The 16,345-nt window shown below is 44.0% G+C and overlaps 1 protein-coding gene across 3 annotated transcripts in view; it reads right to left on the bottom strand.

The window, feature by feature from the left end:
- Nucleotides 1-4,223: 4,223 nt before the first annotated feature.
- Nucleotides 4,224-16,345, bottom strand: part of Spmap2l (sperm microtubule associated protein 2 like) — a 42,211-nt gene continuing 30,089 nt past the window's right edge. For 2 of the 3 annotated variants that reach the window (XM_021163713.2, XM_085836201.1), the window contains exons 5-9: nt 10,664-10,801; nt 9,149-9,251; nt 7,201-7,332; nt 5,787-5,962; nt 4,224-5,460 (exon numbers count right to left, since the gene is read on the bottom strand). In XM_021163713.2, coding sequence (XP_021019372.1) covers nt 5,346-5,460; nt 5,787-5,962; nt 7,201-7,332; nt 9,149-9,251; nt 10,664-10,801 — 664 coding nt within the window. In that variant the 3' untranslated portion in view covers nt 4,224-5,345. The remainder of the gene's footprint in view (nt 5,461-5,786; nt 5,963-7,200; nt 7,333-9,148; nt 9,252-10,663; nt 10,802-16,345) is intronic. The other variant, XM_085836200.1, reaches the window with a different exon arrangement.

The following is a 16,345-nucleotide window of genomic DNA, read 5'->3' as shown; positions in this document are numbered from 1 at the left end:
ATCCTGAAGGCTGTTGCTCCCTGGTCTCCATTCCCCAAGACCGGCTTTCCCTATTCCTGGCTGCATGCCTACCCTATCTTGCAATCCCTCTCGGGATGCCCATCATCCTGGAAGCCCTAGCACCTTGCCCATAGGAAACAGACAGGCAGGCAGATGCATGCTACAGTGAGTGGAAATGGTCTTTCATCCGGGAACACCTCCCACGTGGAAAAGGAAAAGTCTCACAAAGTCTGAAAGAATGGGTGTCTGTAGGCCCTTTCCTTACAGCCTCTGGGATAGCTGTTGCCAAGGCTGCTAGGGGTCAGGACCTCCTCTGATGGGCCCTTTAGAACTCACAGCCTTCTGAAGGAGGAAAGAAGAGTCAGCGAAGGTCGGGGAGTTGGTCCTTCCGTGACTCGCATGCTTGCCCACTCAAACCGTGCAGGTTCTTCCTGTGAGTGGGGATATGTAAATGAGCAGGGGTTGTATGGAGAAGTGTTACCTGCTTTTTTTACCAAAGTAAAAAACCTGTCCACAAGCCCATGGAAAGCAGCCAACAGCTGGCAAACCACTCCAGTTCCCCCATTTTGTGAGCCAATGCTAATAGGCCATCTTCCTTTCCATTAGCTTATTCTAGCCCTGTGTACTGGCTGGTTTTGTGTCAACTGGACACAAGCTGGAGTTTTCACAGAGAAAGGAGCTTCAGGGGAGGAAATGCCTCCATGAGATCCAATTGTAAGGCATTTTCTCAATTAGTGATCAAGGGGGGGAGGGCCCCTTGTGAGTGGTGCCATCTCTGGGCTGGTCCTGGGTTCTATAAGCAAGCTGAGCCAGGGGAAGCAAGCCAGTAAGAAATATCCCTCCATGGCATCTGCATCAGCTCCTGCTTCCTGACCTGCTTCAGTTCCAGTCCTGACTTCCTTTGGTATTGAACAGCAGTGTGGAAGTGTAAGCTGAATAAACCCTTTCCTCCTCAACTTGCTTCTTTGTCATGATGTTTGTGAAGCAATAGAAACCCTGACTAAGACACTCTGTAGTCTGTGGAACAAGTTTGATCTTTGCCATTGAAAGAAAGATGAAATTTCAAGACCTGTAAGTCATATAAAGAACTCAGAAATTGCTGGTTGTTTGTGAGCATAGAGGCCACCTGGGGCTGAGAAAAAAAGAAAAACAAACCCAGGTATGCCCCATAGTTAAAACAATCCTGGGAACCTCTTGACCAGAAAGATAAAGAGGAATGTGAGGACATAACAGGGCTATCTGAACTGAGTCAACAACTCACAGAACTCTGACACCCTGCACGTACATGTAATTTTTCTGCTGATGTTTGAATAAGCCAATAGTGTGTCGCTATGCTGAATTCCACACCCCTAAGCCCCTGACCCCATAAAAACCCCTAGCTTTCGAGCCTCGTGGCTGACATCCGTTATCTCCTCTGTGGGATGCATGTCAGTCCAGAGCTTCATCATTAAACTGCCTCATGTGATTACAGCAAGATGGATTCTCGTGTTTCTTTGGGTGCTCTCTCACTCCCGAGACTAGAGTGGGGGGAGAGGGGGTCTTACACCATCAAGATACTAACTTTCTCCTCTTTCTTCTTTGTGCACAACTACTTAACAAACCCTGACTAACAACAACCAACAAACAACCAATAACCCTCACTGCCTCTCGGGACCCTAGCATTTATACACCCTCTGAAATGTCCCCAGAATTCCAAAGGTCACACAATCGAAGAAACTATCTATCACTGGTAAATCGTGCCCCTGCTAGAACATGAAACAGATCACAGGTGCTATGGGCAATCTGAAGCAGTCCCGTATCCCACACTTGGGATTCAAAGGGAGACATATTCTTATATTTCTGTGTTTCTTAAAGAAACCAAAATTGGCACTACACAGGCAGGATGATCTGAAGTAGTTTGTGCCTTTTTGACATATCAAAAGGTTAATGGTAGCCTAGTGCTGTGCCACATGCCCGCCATTCTTATAACTTTGTCTTGTCGTGGAGGCATTGGGCCATCTCACATCATCACAAGAAGGATGACTGACTAGACACAAAGATATTGGGGGCACACTAGCAGTTTGCGTTGTAATGTTCTGAGGTAATGATAGCTATTGTGAATATGAGGTCAGCTTTATCTACATAGCGAGTTCCAGGACAACCTGTCTAATAATAATAATAATAATAATAATAATAATAATAATAATAATAATAATAATAATAAACAATAGTAATCATCATAAGTTAAACTATCTCGTATTTACTCATGTATAGAAAAAATATAAATGGTTTGGTACTCTCCATAGTTTCAAATATCCACAGAGCCTGGGAATGTACCACTCAAGGACAACAGGAGTTACTTTTGTAACGAACTGGTTGAGCTGAAATTAAGAAGCAATGCAAGAAAGCTTGTGCTCTCTCTGTCTACAGTCCAGGCATGCCTTAAAAGGACAAAAGATGCTCTGTCCCGTGTTCTAATTAACTTAACTCAGTAGCCTTCCATTGCCTTTAGGATGGAGACTAAAATAGTGAACCTGACCTCTGGTGCTCCAAGTACCTGGCTCCCACCCCACCCCACCCCACCCCAGCTTCCTCGGCATCTTACAGACATTTCTTTTAGAACCACATGGACCTGTTTCAGCCTATGGGGTGCTCTCCCATCTGCTATGAAGGATTTACTAGAAGGCTATGGGGAGTTCCTGAATCAGAGGAATAGCTGAGGGGCAGGAGACTAAGAGACACTCCAATGTGAGAGGTGGGAGCGCATGAGAGCACCTAGAAAGGGAGATGTCAGCTTCTACCCCTACAGCCCTCTCTACTTAAGACCCAAAGTTTCAGACAATGGCCACTAGGCCCAGATGGCTTGGTCACATATCCATTCTTTCACTGAGCTACCTTGAAGAAAATCCACTTCTTTTTTTTAAAACAGTCTCTTGAATAACCCTGGTAAACTGGAACTTGATATTTATACCAGGTTGGTCTCAGACTCAGAGAGATCTTTCTACTTCTATCTCCCAAGTGCTGGAATTAAAGGCATGGGCCACCACACATTCGCCCCCCCCTCCAAATAAAACTTTGTTGTGTTTTTCTTTTAAAGATTTAACTTTTGTTTCAAACGTGTGGCTGCTTTGCTAGTAACATACAGAACCGTACCATGTGCATTCGTTCCTGAGGTGGCCAGAAGAGGGGCTCAGACGTCGTCGAACTGGAAGTACAGGCAGTTATGAGCTGTCCTATGAGTGCTGCTGGCACCGAACCTGGGTCCTCTGCCAGCACAGCCGGTGCTCCTAACCATGGGACGTCGCTCAGCCCCCTTATTTATTTGTTCACATTATAGGGAATAGGATTTGTGCTCAGGGCCTCGAGCATGTCCTAACCCCAAGCTATGTGTCATCCCCCCACACCCACTGTGTAAAGCTTAAGGGACTTGAAGGTAACTCCTGGAAAGGAGATGGGAGATGCTCTCCAAAGGGAAGAAAATCATCGAAAGATAACCAGAAACTCAGCACACGTGTCTCTGAAACACATGTGTCCACTCTATGGAATGCCTTGCTGTCTACTCTGCAGTCACTTGGTCCTACTCAATGTTTGGGTTCCAGTCCAGCTGTCTCTCTTCATTAAAGAAAACCTCCCCCACTTTCCTAAGAGATGAAAGCTCTCTGTTCTGTAATCTTACATTACAGCATTACTATAATGGTATTATAATAGCATTATTACCATGGCTGTGTTACACTTACTTGTAACAGGATGTAATGGAGATGACCAGCCTGTAAGAGCAGAACTGGCATCTGATTGGCTCACTGTGCTGTACTGCCCACTCCTTGTACAGTGCCTCAAGAAGCAGTCAACAAACATTTACTTGACTGAAACACAAGACTGCACTTTCCTCATTGGCATTAATGACACCATTTCTCCCTCCCAGCAAACACAGTACATCTTAATACAAATTCACTCTTTATTATATGTAATTTTTCATTTAATCTTTACAGCACTGTGGAAAGACCTACTTTATATATAAAGAATCTGAGACATAGGGAATGGAGAAATTGGTTTAAGCTCAAATGCCCAGTAAATGGCCCAGGAGGTGTACAAACCCAGGTCCCTCTAACAGCAAACACAAAGTGAAAAATTATTGTTCTAATACTGCCTCTCAACACCCTTCCATATACAGGAGCTCCTTCACTGTAAAATACGATTCTGAGTAAATTCATCTTTATGCAAATTTAGGCAGGTCCCATAAAAATTAAAAATTTTAAATAGTGATACATGGAGAAAACTAAATTTAAAAACTCTAAGCAGATACAATTTGATAGATTTTTATGCTTGCTATTAAAACAATGCACACACATACATGTACACACAGAAACACACATGTACATATACACATGCACCCACAAACACACATACACACACACGAACATATACACACAGCACACACATACACACATGCACATATACACACACAAGCACACATACATACATATACACACACATGCACATATACACACACAAGCACACGCACATATACACACATACACGCACTCACATGCACGCACACACACACACACACACACACCCTCCAAGACACAGTCTTTTTATGGAGTAGGTCCTTTACTTCTGTCTCCCAAATTCTGGGAACACAGACACGTGCCGCATCACTAGTCTTTTCTTTTTAAACTTATTTATCTTTTTGTGACAGCATGTGACTGTTTGCTGTCCTCTGCTCTTGAACTCTTGGGCTCAGGCGATCCTCTCTCCCCTGCCTCCCCGAGTAGCTGGGATTGTAGATGCATGCCACATCACCAGTTGCCATGTAGATATCTCTTTTCTCTCCTTCGTGGTGAGTGGCTATGAGCATGGAGCGAGGCAGTAGAGACTGATAAGTTAAAGTAAGCTGTTCCCTAACAAGGACTATGAAATGCTCTCATCCTATCCAAAGAAGCTCTTCACATCTCATTTTTGTAGGTGGCGAAGGGAGACGGACAAGGCCGCTCTAAGAAGGACCTCGATGGTCAGGACTTTGTAGAGAAGGGCTGGAGACAGAATTCAGGAGGTAGCTGAGAGCAAAGCATGAGAGAGAATGGGAGCAGTGCAGTGCAGCGAGGTGCCGCAAGGGGGCCACCGAGATCCCAGTCTGAGGAGGGATAATGAGGCAGGCACTGCTTTCTCTTTTATTGCTGGGTAAGGTCCCCAAACTTGGTAGACAAGATCACACACGGTGCCATCTGACGCTCACAGCGGTGTTTTCTGGAAGTCTCATGTCTGGGAGGTGATCGGTAAGATGTAAATACCAAGGCTGGGAACAAAGTTATCTGTCGCACGGTCTAGATACCTAACTTGTGTCTACCTGGGGTGGCTTGCCGTAGTTAACGCACAATGGGTTCCGCCAGCTCCTTGACCCTGTCGGAACAGTGTGCTTTTAAAGCAGAAGGCTTGACTTTAAAGACGTTCGGGTCGTAGTATACAAGGTTCGCTGGGCTCCTGGAATAGGAGAAAAAGAAACCGACCCTATGTGAGGAGAACAGAAAAGGAACTGACATTTCCCAAGCACACCCTCGCCCCCATGCTAAGTAATGAGCATATTATTGTCCCATTGGGATTTCAAGGCCTCCATTAAACAGGTAAGAAAACGCAGGGTCAAAGACGCTATAAGCAAGATCTAGGGTCTGCAGGCTGTCATGTTCCAAAGGATTTGCTCTTTTCAAAAAAAAAAAAATTATGGTTTTGTTTTGTACTTTAAATCAACTTTCCCCCTTTCTCCAGACCCCTAGCCCTTCCTGTCCCACTTTAATCTTATATTGCAATACCTTGTGTGTGGATTAGCTAACTCCTGGACTCTCTCAGACACCTGAGAATGAGTCGCAGCGTAAGATACAGGCCACCGAGCATCTCGGATAGGGAGATAGTCTTCATGAACACGCTTGGATTTTGCTAGAAATATCGTTCTTTTACTAGGATTAGCAAGTAGGGCGGCAGGGGCTACCTGGAGAAGAAAACAAAAAAACAAAAAACAAAAAAGACACAAATGCCTTCCCAGAATTCCCTGCGTGCCCTGTCTTCCTCTCATTTCTCTCCTGCAACACTGCAGTAGTGCTCCCTGCTAACCCCTTCGCCTCTGCTCTTAGGCCGAGCAGTCCAGCCTTGCTCAGATGGCTGCAGGAGAACCGGCAGCAACTTGCCTCCCCCATCCCCACTCCATCGGCACAGCCCCCCACCAGGCAAGTACTTTCTAAAGCTAGGTTGGAGCACACCACGCTCAGGTGCTAGCCCCCTCCGAGGAACCCTCGTTTTGCTGACATTGGAGCAGGTTCCTTCCCGTATCTGCAGAACCCCCATGAAATCTGAACCCCACGTCTCTGACCTCATCTTTTCCCCCTCTCCATCAGGACACTGTGACCCTTGGCAGCCACACGGGGCCTCTGTTCTAGCTCTTTCTGCCTCAGGACCTCTTCATTTGCTAGTTCTGTGTGAGACATCTTTCCTCATTCTTGGCTGAGACACATATGCCTTGTTTCTAGATTCAGACCTCAGACCCTCACGGAGGGAGGGATTCCTGGTCTGCAGAAACAGATCATGCGTTCTAATGGGCCATCTCTGTGGTACTTATTCAATCTTCCTTTCTGTTTGTCTGTCAGAGACCATCTTACAAGCCCGTGTGCTATACAACTGAGCTTTGCCTCAAACCTGAGGTCCTCCTGCCTCAGGATCCTGAGCACAGAGATAATACATTTTTTTTTTTTCACCGTACCTGGATCACTCAATCTTCCTCATGATATGTATCTACAGCACAAATTTATTTGTCTATCATCTGCTTTTTCCATTACACTATGAACTGCTCAGAGGAGATTGTTTGCCTATGACCTAATAGGTGCCAAATGAATACATGTTGCCTGACTATTCGCCTCTTGTCTGACTTTGAAAGGCACGTCTTCCATATTGTTTCTTTATTGGTAAAAATGAGAAGGCTGTTGCATGGCAACCAGCCAGTCCTCCCTGTCAAGAGCAAAGACTCACACCCAGCTCACTAACTTCAAAGCCCACATTCTTTGCCCTCCACTCCTCTGCCTTCCTCCTTATCACATTGGTAGTCCTCCCTTCCCATCATAGAACACGTTCAACATTATCTTTTCTGATGATTTTGGCCTAGGCCTTGTGGAGGCAAAACAGCATCTTAGGAGCAATCAGAGAGCAAGCCAACAAGGGAAGGTGGGGGTGGCTTACGGGGCGGATGGGCAATTCACTCCTTTCTCTTTCATAGCATAGGCCCTCTATTTTAATCCTTGGGTGGGCAAGGTCTACAATCCTTGGGGTTGCAACAGCACTCAGGGTAGAGAAGGAAATCTTGGTTTCCAACTAGGAAAGAAAGAGAAAAACGGTACGTAAGTGCGTGTCCAGTTCAGCATTATAAAATATGGTCTGAGCTCTTGACTGAGCTCCAATAGCTCAACAGAAAGGATGAGAATCCTTCAGTAATTCTGGAAAGGATCAAATTCCATCTCACTCAAACTGGACTGTATGGGTTCCACGGCAGCTATACACAGACTTAATTTTTACATGGCAGGCATGGGAGAAACAGCCAGCGAACCAGCCAGTGAGGTGACATATTAACTCAGAAATCCGTGGTATTGCTGATCCTTGGTGGGATGAGTCAGGAGGTAAAGTGCCTGTCATACAAAGCTGATGACCTGTGTTCAATCCCCAGGACCCACATAAAGACAGAAGGAGAGACTGTCTCCATAGGGCTGTCTTCTCACCTCTGAAACTGCGCCACGGCATGGTTGCATGTGCGCATGCGTGCACCCGCACATCGGTAAATAGTTGTGGTGAAATTTTTAAAAATAAAACACGAGGTTGGCCAAGAGAAGGTGTGGCTGTATTTATTGTATGTGTGCACCCAAGCGAGAAGACTGTGTCCTAATTTTTTAACCCTTTGAGGAAAGGGGCTTTCTGCTTCACAGATCGCCACGGTGAAGGACATTTGCCTGCGCAGCTGTCGTCTAATTGGACGTACTGTTTGGCGTACTGTTTCCGTCCCTGTTTTGCTGACGGAAGTGCCAAGACATTGGAGGCTCAAGAGTGTATGTTTATATAACTAGGAGGCGGCAAAGCTGGGATTCAAACCGAGGATGGTGCATGTCTCAACACCATGAAGACCTAATTGAGCATTTAAAGTGCCTCGTTTGAGTAGAGCTTTGTTTGCTACGGGGCTGTAGGTGAACTGAAGGGCTATGTCTACTGCTGCCTTTAATTAAGCCTTTCAGTCAAAAGGGAATTAAAGCAATCAATCATTAGTCAATTACACAAAGTAAAACAGGACAAAGAGTAGGAAGACAATGGGTTCTAAGCTTTCCGTGGAATGCAGAAGTCCTGCAACAGCCAAAACGGAAGTGAAAATGTGAACGACAATTATCTCTTGATGGCTCCATTCTCTTCTGGTCTGTATGTTTAATAAAGGAATAAGATGACAACTTTATTATTTGTAGTAAGTTTTAAACTATTAATATAAAACTGAATGCATACTTAAGTGTGAATATTTGAGAGAATTGGGTCTGTTATATGTATAATTGAGGAACTGAGTGAAGATTGTGGCGTTAAATAAAAGATTTTGTGATTATTCTCAGGACATTAAAAAAAAATAATAACTTGGGGCTGGAGAGATGGCTCAGTGGTTAATAGTACCGACTGCTCTTCCAGAGGCCCTGAGTTCAATTCCCAGCAATCACATGGTGGCTCGTGACCATCTGTAATGGGATCCGATGCCCTCTGCTGGTGTGTCTGAAGACAGCTACAGTGTACTCATATAAATAACATAAATAAATAAATCTTAAAAAGCAAATAACTTCATTTGCAGCTGGAGAAATGAACTCGCTCAGAGAACGGAGCTCAGAACCTGGGTTCAATTCCTGGCACCCACGGAGTGGCTTGTTTTCTGTTCTCTCTGTAGTAAGTTGGGGGTGGAGGTGGGAGGATAGGGAGACGGTAGTGAGGAGTTCCACCTACAATACAGTGGAGCCACCAATTGCCATGCCTCCCCACCTTGATGGGCTGTATGCCTCAAATCATGAGCCCGAGTAAACCCTCCCCAAATTAGCCTCTTGTCGTGTATTTGGTCACCGGAGAAGTAGTAACCCGCACAGAGCGTTGCACGCTAAGGTCAGCCACCACTTACGGTCTTTGGAGGAATGTAGCTGGGATTGGTGCCTTTGGCTATGGACAGTCGCAGAATCCGGGGAGAAGGATCAGAGTAGCGAACGGTGCCTGGTACGGTTTCTCTGAGGGGGCGATACGCAAATGGAGACAAAATGTGACCTTTGGCTGGAAGAACCGTAAGAGCTCCTTGCTACAACCAGCCTACAGGTGTGCGCATGCTCTTTTCCCACACGCAAGCGAGACCTTTTTTTTTCGGGGCGGGGGTGGGCGGGGATGGGGGCGGAGGGGACCAGATTGCTGTTTCTCACTTATCCACAGTATGGGATGCATTTTATGTGTCACAATGTATGCAAATATTCTTGTATGTACAAAAGTCCAAGACACCACTTCTATGCCTCATTCTGATTTAATTCTTCAAAAGTTTGATTTCATTAGGGGAAAAAAAAAATCCTAGGATTATAATGTCCCATTTTGGATGGGTCCTGACCTACGGCCTGCCAAAAAAACTCACTTCCTACCAACACCTTATATTAGTTCCCTGAAATAATTAGTCCCCTCAGTCCCCACTCAGGATGCTCTGTGGACCATTCTCCTCTGTAGTGTAGTATGTGATAGTCCTTGTCTTAACTCTCAGACACTTAGCCAGTTATCACAGGCTGCGCACCATATATTTCTTTCTCTGATCAAAAATATACCAAGCAATCAGCAAATCTACAAACTTACCATGGCAAAAAGCTTTCCTCAAATAAGTGATGCCTTTCTAAGGATACCGAGCTACAGCTCTTGTTATTATAATTAAGATAATTAACATACATAAAACACACCCTTTCAAAGTATACAACTAAGTGGTTTCCAAAATATCCACACAGCTCAACCATCAGCATTAACCTGAGGGTATTTTCATCAACCTGAATTCATATAGTCATACAAAGACCCAGAATAATCGAAAATGATCATGAATACAAAGAACAAAATTCAAAGGCAGTTCATGATTTCAAAGTCTACTAAAAGGCACTGACAATCATGATGGTGTTATTGCATACAGACATTTAGGACCTGGAGGAAGGTTTGGCAGAAGTAAAAGTTTGCACGTCTAGTCAACTGGGTTTTTGACAAGGATATGAACGGCTCAGTGTATGTTTGAGTTTGATTTGCTAGTGTTCTGTGATGCATCCGTGAACATGTCTACTTGCAGGGGAGAGTGGTTTTGTAGCTTTTACATTGTGTACTGGATGTTTCTAGGTGCTGTAGATTACAAGCAGGAGCTGTCCTACCAGGCTGAGAGACTCCCTTTATTATCTAATAGCGAGAAGCTTTACTGTAAACTTTTTTGCTCCAGTATACCCAGTCAGATCTGAGTGCTGCTGTCCATCCCCTCCACCCCCGACCACCCACACCTGCTGCAGATATTCAATGGTTTTACCCAATGTCTTTGGATATGAACAGCCATGTCCGCTCAGGCTCAGACCCACTCAGACTAAAGCTGTGACCCTTAAGCAAACTCCGGATTTCTGCAGAGCTTAAGATACTCCACCTCTTTATCAGACTTTGTGCTTTGAATCTGTTGGGTTTGGCCAGCTTCTGGATCCGTTTGGAAGGCCGGGTAACCAGCGCAGGAGGAGAGATCTCCCAGATAACAGACTCTCTTCCGCAGCTGTAGTAATATTGAATTCTGCAAATAGCAGAAGAGAAAGAAAGAAAACAGAGACATATGAATTCAAATTATTACAGGCTTCTTCAGCATTGATCCCAGGCTGAGGAGAGCAGCAGGAAGCTTACATGTGCACTACTGGGTAATTCTCTTCACGGGGAAGAAGTAAGTTGCTTTAGAAATCGTTACAGCTGTCAAGTTTTCAGTTTCTATTATTCTACTCTAAAATAGGTAGTTTTCCTGCAAATCTTCCAAATGGATAAAAAGGTATATTGATGAAAGGAGATGGTTAGCTCTTTTTAAAGTCAAATACTTCTAGGAGTGGTGGTGAATACCCATAATCCTGTGCTCAGGAGGCTGAGGCAGAAAGATTCCATTTGAAACCAGGCTGGGCAAGACACATGCACACAAACACTCCATTGTAAAAGAAGAAGAAGAAGAAGAAGAAGAAGAAGAAGAAGAAGAAGAAGAAGAAGAAGAAGAAGAAGAAGAAGAAGAAGAAGAAGAAGAAGAAGAAGAAGAAGGAAGAAAAGGAAAGAGATAGGGAGGAGAGGGAGGGAGGAAAAGGAGGGAGAGAAAACATCAATTTTACAGTGGACCCCAAAGCTACACTGACCGTGCTTCCAAGCTTTCTGTGACAGAACACGAAGACGTCGTTGGGTGTACCATATGTTAACTGAAACAACAGACTATGCTGAGCTCATTATCTGTCTTCTTTCTACAAAGTCAGACTTTGGTGGCCCTCATAATGGGCAGGTGGGAGAGGAGGCAGGGTCCACCACCAGGGGAGAGTTTGCCAAGATGAAGCAAGCACTGGAAGCCACGCATCTCACTGTCTTTTAGAAGACTGTGAGCTCCCACGGACATTTTTCCCCCTAGCGGTTTTCTTCTCACCCTGTTCTTAGTTAAACTGTGACTTTCATGGTTTTCTGGGTTGAGAGCAGGAACTAAGCAGTAGATGGAAAAATATGGAAGATGTTTGGCAGCTTAGCGGACCAAACAGTCCATCTGGAGTTAGAGACGGGGTGGCTCCTTTGAGCAAGAGCGGAACTTCCTTCTCTGTTACAACAGGATCAAGGATTCCTAAGCGAAAAGGGACGGAAGAACTTGATTTGACCAAAACGTTGCTGACAACTACACCCACACTGCAGCCTGCTCTTGTGTGGCTTAGCTTGAGAGGAGGAACACATAGGAAAAAGTCCCCACTGAGGATAGCAGAACTATGGGAAAACTGAGGAGAGTAGGCGATGGAGCCTCATCAGATGAAGACTTAGAGCGGGCAGAATTCATACAATCCTATATGCTCAATAGAGAGGACACAAGGATCTTTCATACAGACAAACCAGAGGCCATTATATGAGAACTCAAAGAACCCTTTGGACAAGGGTGACTTAAAAAGCAAAAATGAAATGCATTCTCTTTATCCTGACACTGGAAGATTAGTGCAACTCTCTCCCTCCAGCAAGGAAACTTCTTTTTGCAGCTAATAGAGATGATCAGGGAAGTGGTCAAGATGCCAAACCTGACTAACAGACCTACAATGAAATCCCTGTGCTTGAGGCTCAAGGGACATTATGGAAGAGTGGGAGGAAAGACTGCATAAGCCAGTCGACCAGGCCGTCTGTCGTGAGGCTGTGCCTTCTATATATGACAGGGAGACTTCTACACATGACATCTCAAAACTATGGTAACCTTAACAAGAGCTTCACAATGACATCGCTGGCTGACATGTCAGTGGGAAATCTCACAAGGCCCAGGCCCTAAATGAAGAGCTTACAGGGGAGAGGGAAGATCAATCTTCTTTATAGACAAGCCCACAAGTTAGAGAAATTATCCAACCCTAAGAGGTCAGTCCAAAGCACAAAACACATATGAACAACTTTTAATGGACTCATCAGACTGTAGTTACATCTATTTACTGTTCCATACACACACACACACACACACACACACACATATATTATGCCATACATTTGAGAGGGAGTGGGGGAGGAACATGGGACATTTAAGTGAATTGAGTGAATTTGGAGGAAGGAAGCAGTCCTTTAAGGTTTTTGTAGACATGTGTAGCAGAATTTTTCTCCCAATTAATTTAAATATTAATGCAACAAGAAGTCTGTGATTGGACAGGGAAAAGGGAGGCAGGGCTAAGAGTTTCAGAGACAGAGACAGGGACAGGAAGAAGGAGAGAAGGAAGGAAGATGGAAGAGAAGAAAGACGATCCAGATTCTGTGTGGCTTTAAACAGTCACAGGTAGATATGAAAGTCATATACGGATAGAATAATTGGGATAACTTGTCTAATCTAGATGGGTAGCTTGTATCATTATCAATTGGCTCTGAAATGATGGTGTAGGTATCTTATGAATTGAGAATTTATTGATATATAAATCTGACTGATTAATTATAAGCTTCTAGAGTTTTGATTTACTGGGTTAAGGATTTGTGACAACTAGCCACAGGGGGTAGTTGGCTGAGAAAGTACAGGCAGCTTTGAGGCAGGCAAACCAGAGCTGAGAGGACCGTTGACTGAGGTTAGCCAAGGCAGTGAGACCACTGGGACAGAGAGTAGCTGATAGCGAGGGATGGTACCAGTTTTTAAACGTTCCCTGCAACAGACATGTATACATTTCAATTCAAATTCTTTAGAAGATTTTCTTCTGTTTTTGCTTTTTGAGACAGGGTCTCACTATATAGCCTAGAATGGCCTGGGACTCACTAAGCAGACCAGTCTTCATAGAGGTTCAAACTCAGAGACCTGCCTGTTTCTGCCCCCAGTGCCTGGATTAAAGCTACCTGCCACCACACCTCGCTTATACTAGATAATTTGATGGTGCATGAATGTGCTGAAGGGAGTAGATTAAATGCCTCATGTCTGTGGGAACTTAGCCTTAAATATCTAAAATCAGACAAATGCTGCAGACTGGACTCAGTTGGTCTCTCAACCCTCGGGAGAATCAGGGTCCCGGTACTCGGGTAGGCAAGGAGTCGGCAAAAATGACAGACATGAACACAGAGAGTGCTGGATCTGAATGTAATTTCTCAAAGCAAACATCAGACTTATATTACAGAAGAAAACAAGGAAGTTAGGTCATACATTAAGGTCATTCAAGGTACATTGAGATTATCTGATGCAAAATGACTCTACAAGAAACAGAGAAATGCATACATAAAATTTAGCAGGAATCAGGCAGTATTTACAGCTGGGATAAAAATCAGTCCTACCTAAGGCCAGCTTATTCTTAGAACCCAGGAGCAAGGGCTTTATGCCCTGGCCATAGTTCCAATTCTAGTCTTTTGTATAATTCACCTTCTTCCTAGGCCATTGTAAACTCCTGTATATGGGAGTGAGTTAGTTGTTATTTTATGTTTCTGTAGGGAACCTCCATTTAACAGGAATCCACCAACTTTCTTCTAATATGTAATGTATCTGCCATACATGACTGTAGTGAGAATTCTAAGTTTACTTTATTGAGCTAGCCATGAGATTTCTAATTCTTATCCAGTAAACTGCAATGCCTGATTTCTTTCACTATCTCTCTGTCAACATTGGAGGCTTTTCATCTGAATGAGTAGCATTTTTACGAAATTCAAAGCTCAAGGTCGGCTCAACAATTGCCTAGGATATTAGAACACTGGTGGAGGTCAATCTAACTTAGCTATTTGTCAAATCATTCCTTGGAGGCATTTATAATAAAACAATACTGAAAGAAAGCACTCTAAATACTTCACTGACTATCGAAAGGACATATCTGGACCACATCCGTGTTATGGGACCAAAGACTCTCCAGGAGACAAATTTCTGTGAAACTTTTTGCTTCTGGAATACAGCCAAGCTTTTGGACTTGTCACGTAGACTCCACTGGAGTGGATGTGGCAGACAGAGATTCTAGCTGAGTGTGATGACACATACCTTTAGTCCTTTCACTGGGGGAAAGGGGTGTAGATTTCTGAGTTTGAGGTCAACTTGGTAGACAGAGCAAATTCTACAACAGCCAGGGCTATATAGAGAGACCCTATCTCAAAACAATGATAACAGCAACAGCAACAACAAAAAACAGTTAAGAAGGCAAAACCATAACCCTAACAATTTGTCTAAATAAATGATGAAATATATATATATATATGAATGTATGCACAATTTATTATTTTTTTAAAATAAAGTCTTGTTATGTAGCCCAGGCTGGCCTCAAACTCTGCATCCTCTTATCTCAGCTTCCTGAGTCCTGGGATTAAAAGAGTGTACCACCATACCAACTAATCTTTTTTTGTTTTGTTTTGTTTTTCGAGACAGGGTTTCTTTGTGTAGCCCTGGCTGTCCTGGAACTCACTTTGTAGACCAGGCTGGCCTCGAACTCAGAAATCCGCCTGCCTCTGCCTCCTGAGTGCTGGGATTAAAGGTGTGTGCCACCACTGCCTGGCATCAACTAATCTTATTTCTTTCTTGAAGAAATTTTAGGAAAGTTTTAAGAAGGTCTAGAGACCGAAAAGATTAAGATTTCCTTTTCCTCCCTGTCAGCCCATTCCAGATCTCTTCCAGAGTCTCTTTTGGGTCCACAGAAGAGAAATGGATTTGTTGCAATTTTACCTTGAAAGCATCTCTAAAAAGTGGCAAGCCCTCCCAACAGTCATTGTGTCTTACGTACAATTTCACAAGATGTTTGCTGAGTTGTTTATAGTTTGTGATAATACATCAAACAAACATGATGGGGAAATGCCACCTGCTGGGAAAGATGATGACATTAATCATGTATAACTGACAATGACATTAACCGTGTATAACTGACATTCTCTTGGTTCAAACAAATGAGATAATTTCCTTTAAGGATTTTGGAAAACTGTTTCAAAACTTTAAAAACAACAACAACCACCAAGCACATCAATGTGTGCAGCCTATGTAAACATCATTTCTGAAACAAAAGTCTACTCCAGCCAACATTAGATTGGGAAGGAGTCCTGCGGTGCTGGAGGGTTTTGTGTGGCAACCTCCAACCGGGAACCCAGTGAGCCCGAGGTAGGTAGAGAGAGATAAAAATTTGGAGGCCTTGAATCACAGGAAACAAAACCCTTAGAAGATGATGTGTTTAGGGAAGGATACCCAGTGGGGAAACCACAGAAGCTGTTAGGGAGCAGCAGACAGGATGGAAACAAGGACAGAAAAGATCCAAGACCCCCCTGAGACCAGCGAGAGGAAGGGCACGGCCAGTCCTCTGAGGGAACCGGGGCAGCTTTCACAGACCCTTTCAGCTTCTAAAATGTCTCCCATAAAACAGTTTGTATATATGTTTGCCTGGGGAGGACTATTTCTCCAGTTCCTTAGTTGTAGTTCTTGGTGTAGGTTTGAGACCTCATGTCCCCTCACCTCACCCCATTTCCATCCACGTTAGCACCTCTATTGTTGTCCTTGAGAGGTCAAAAATTTGAAACAGAGCAAGGAGGGGCATAGGGAAATGTTTGGAGGGAGGAAAGAGGAAGGGAATGATATAATTATATTAATTATTAATCTCAAAAAAGCTAAAAGTATTTTTCTAAAAAAAAAAAAAAATGAAGTCCCTGGCTTGAAGAA

The sequence above is a fragment of the Mus caroli genome, unplaced genomic scaffold, assembly GCF_978045245.1.
Source record: "Mus caroli unplaced genomic scaffold, Mus_caroli_1 scaffold_4, whole genome shotgun sequence".
Classification (NCBI taxonomy): domain Eukaryota; kingdom Metazoa; phylum Chordata; class Mammalia; order Rodentia; family Muridae; genus Mus; species Mus caroli.
This window is presented reverse-complemented; position numbering and strand designations above follow the sequence as displayed.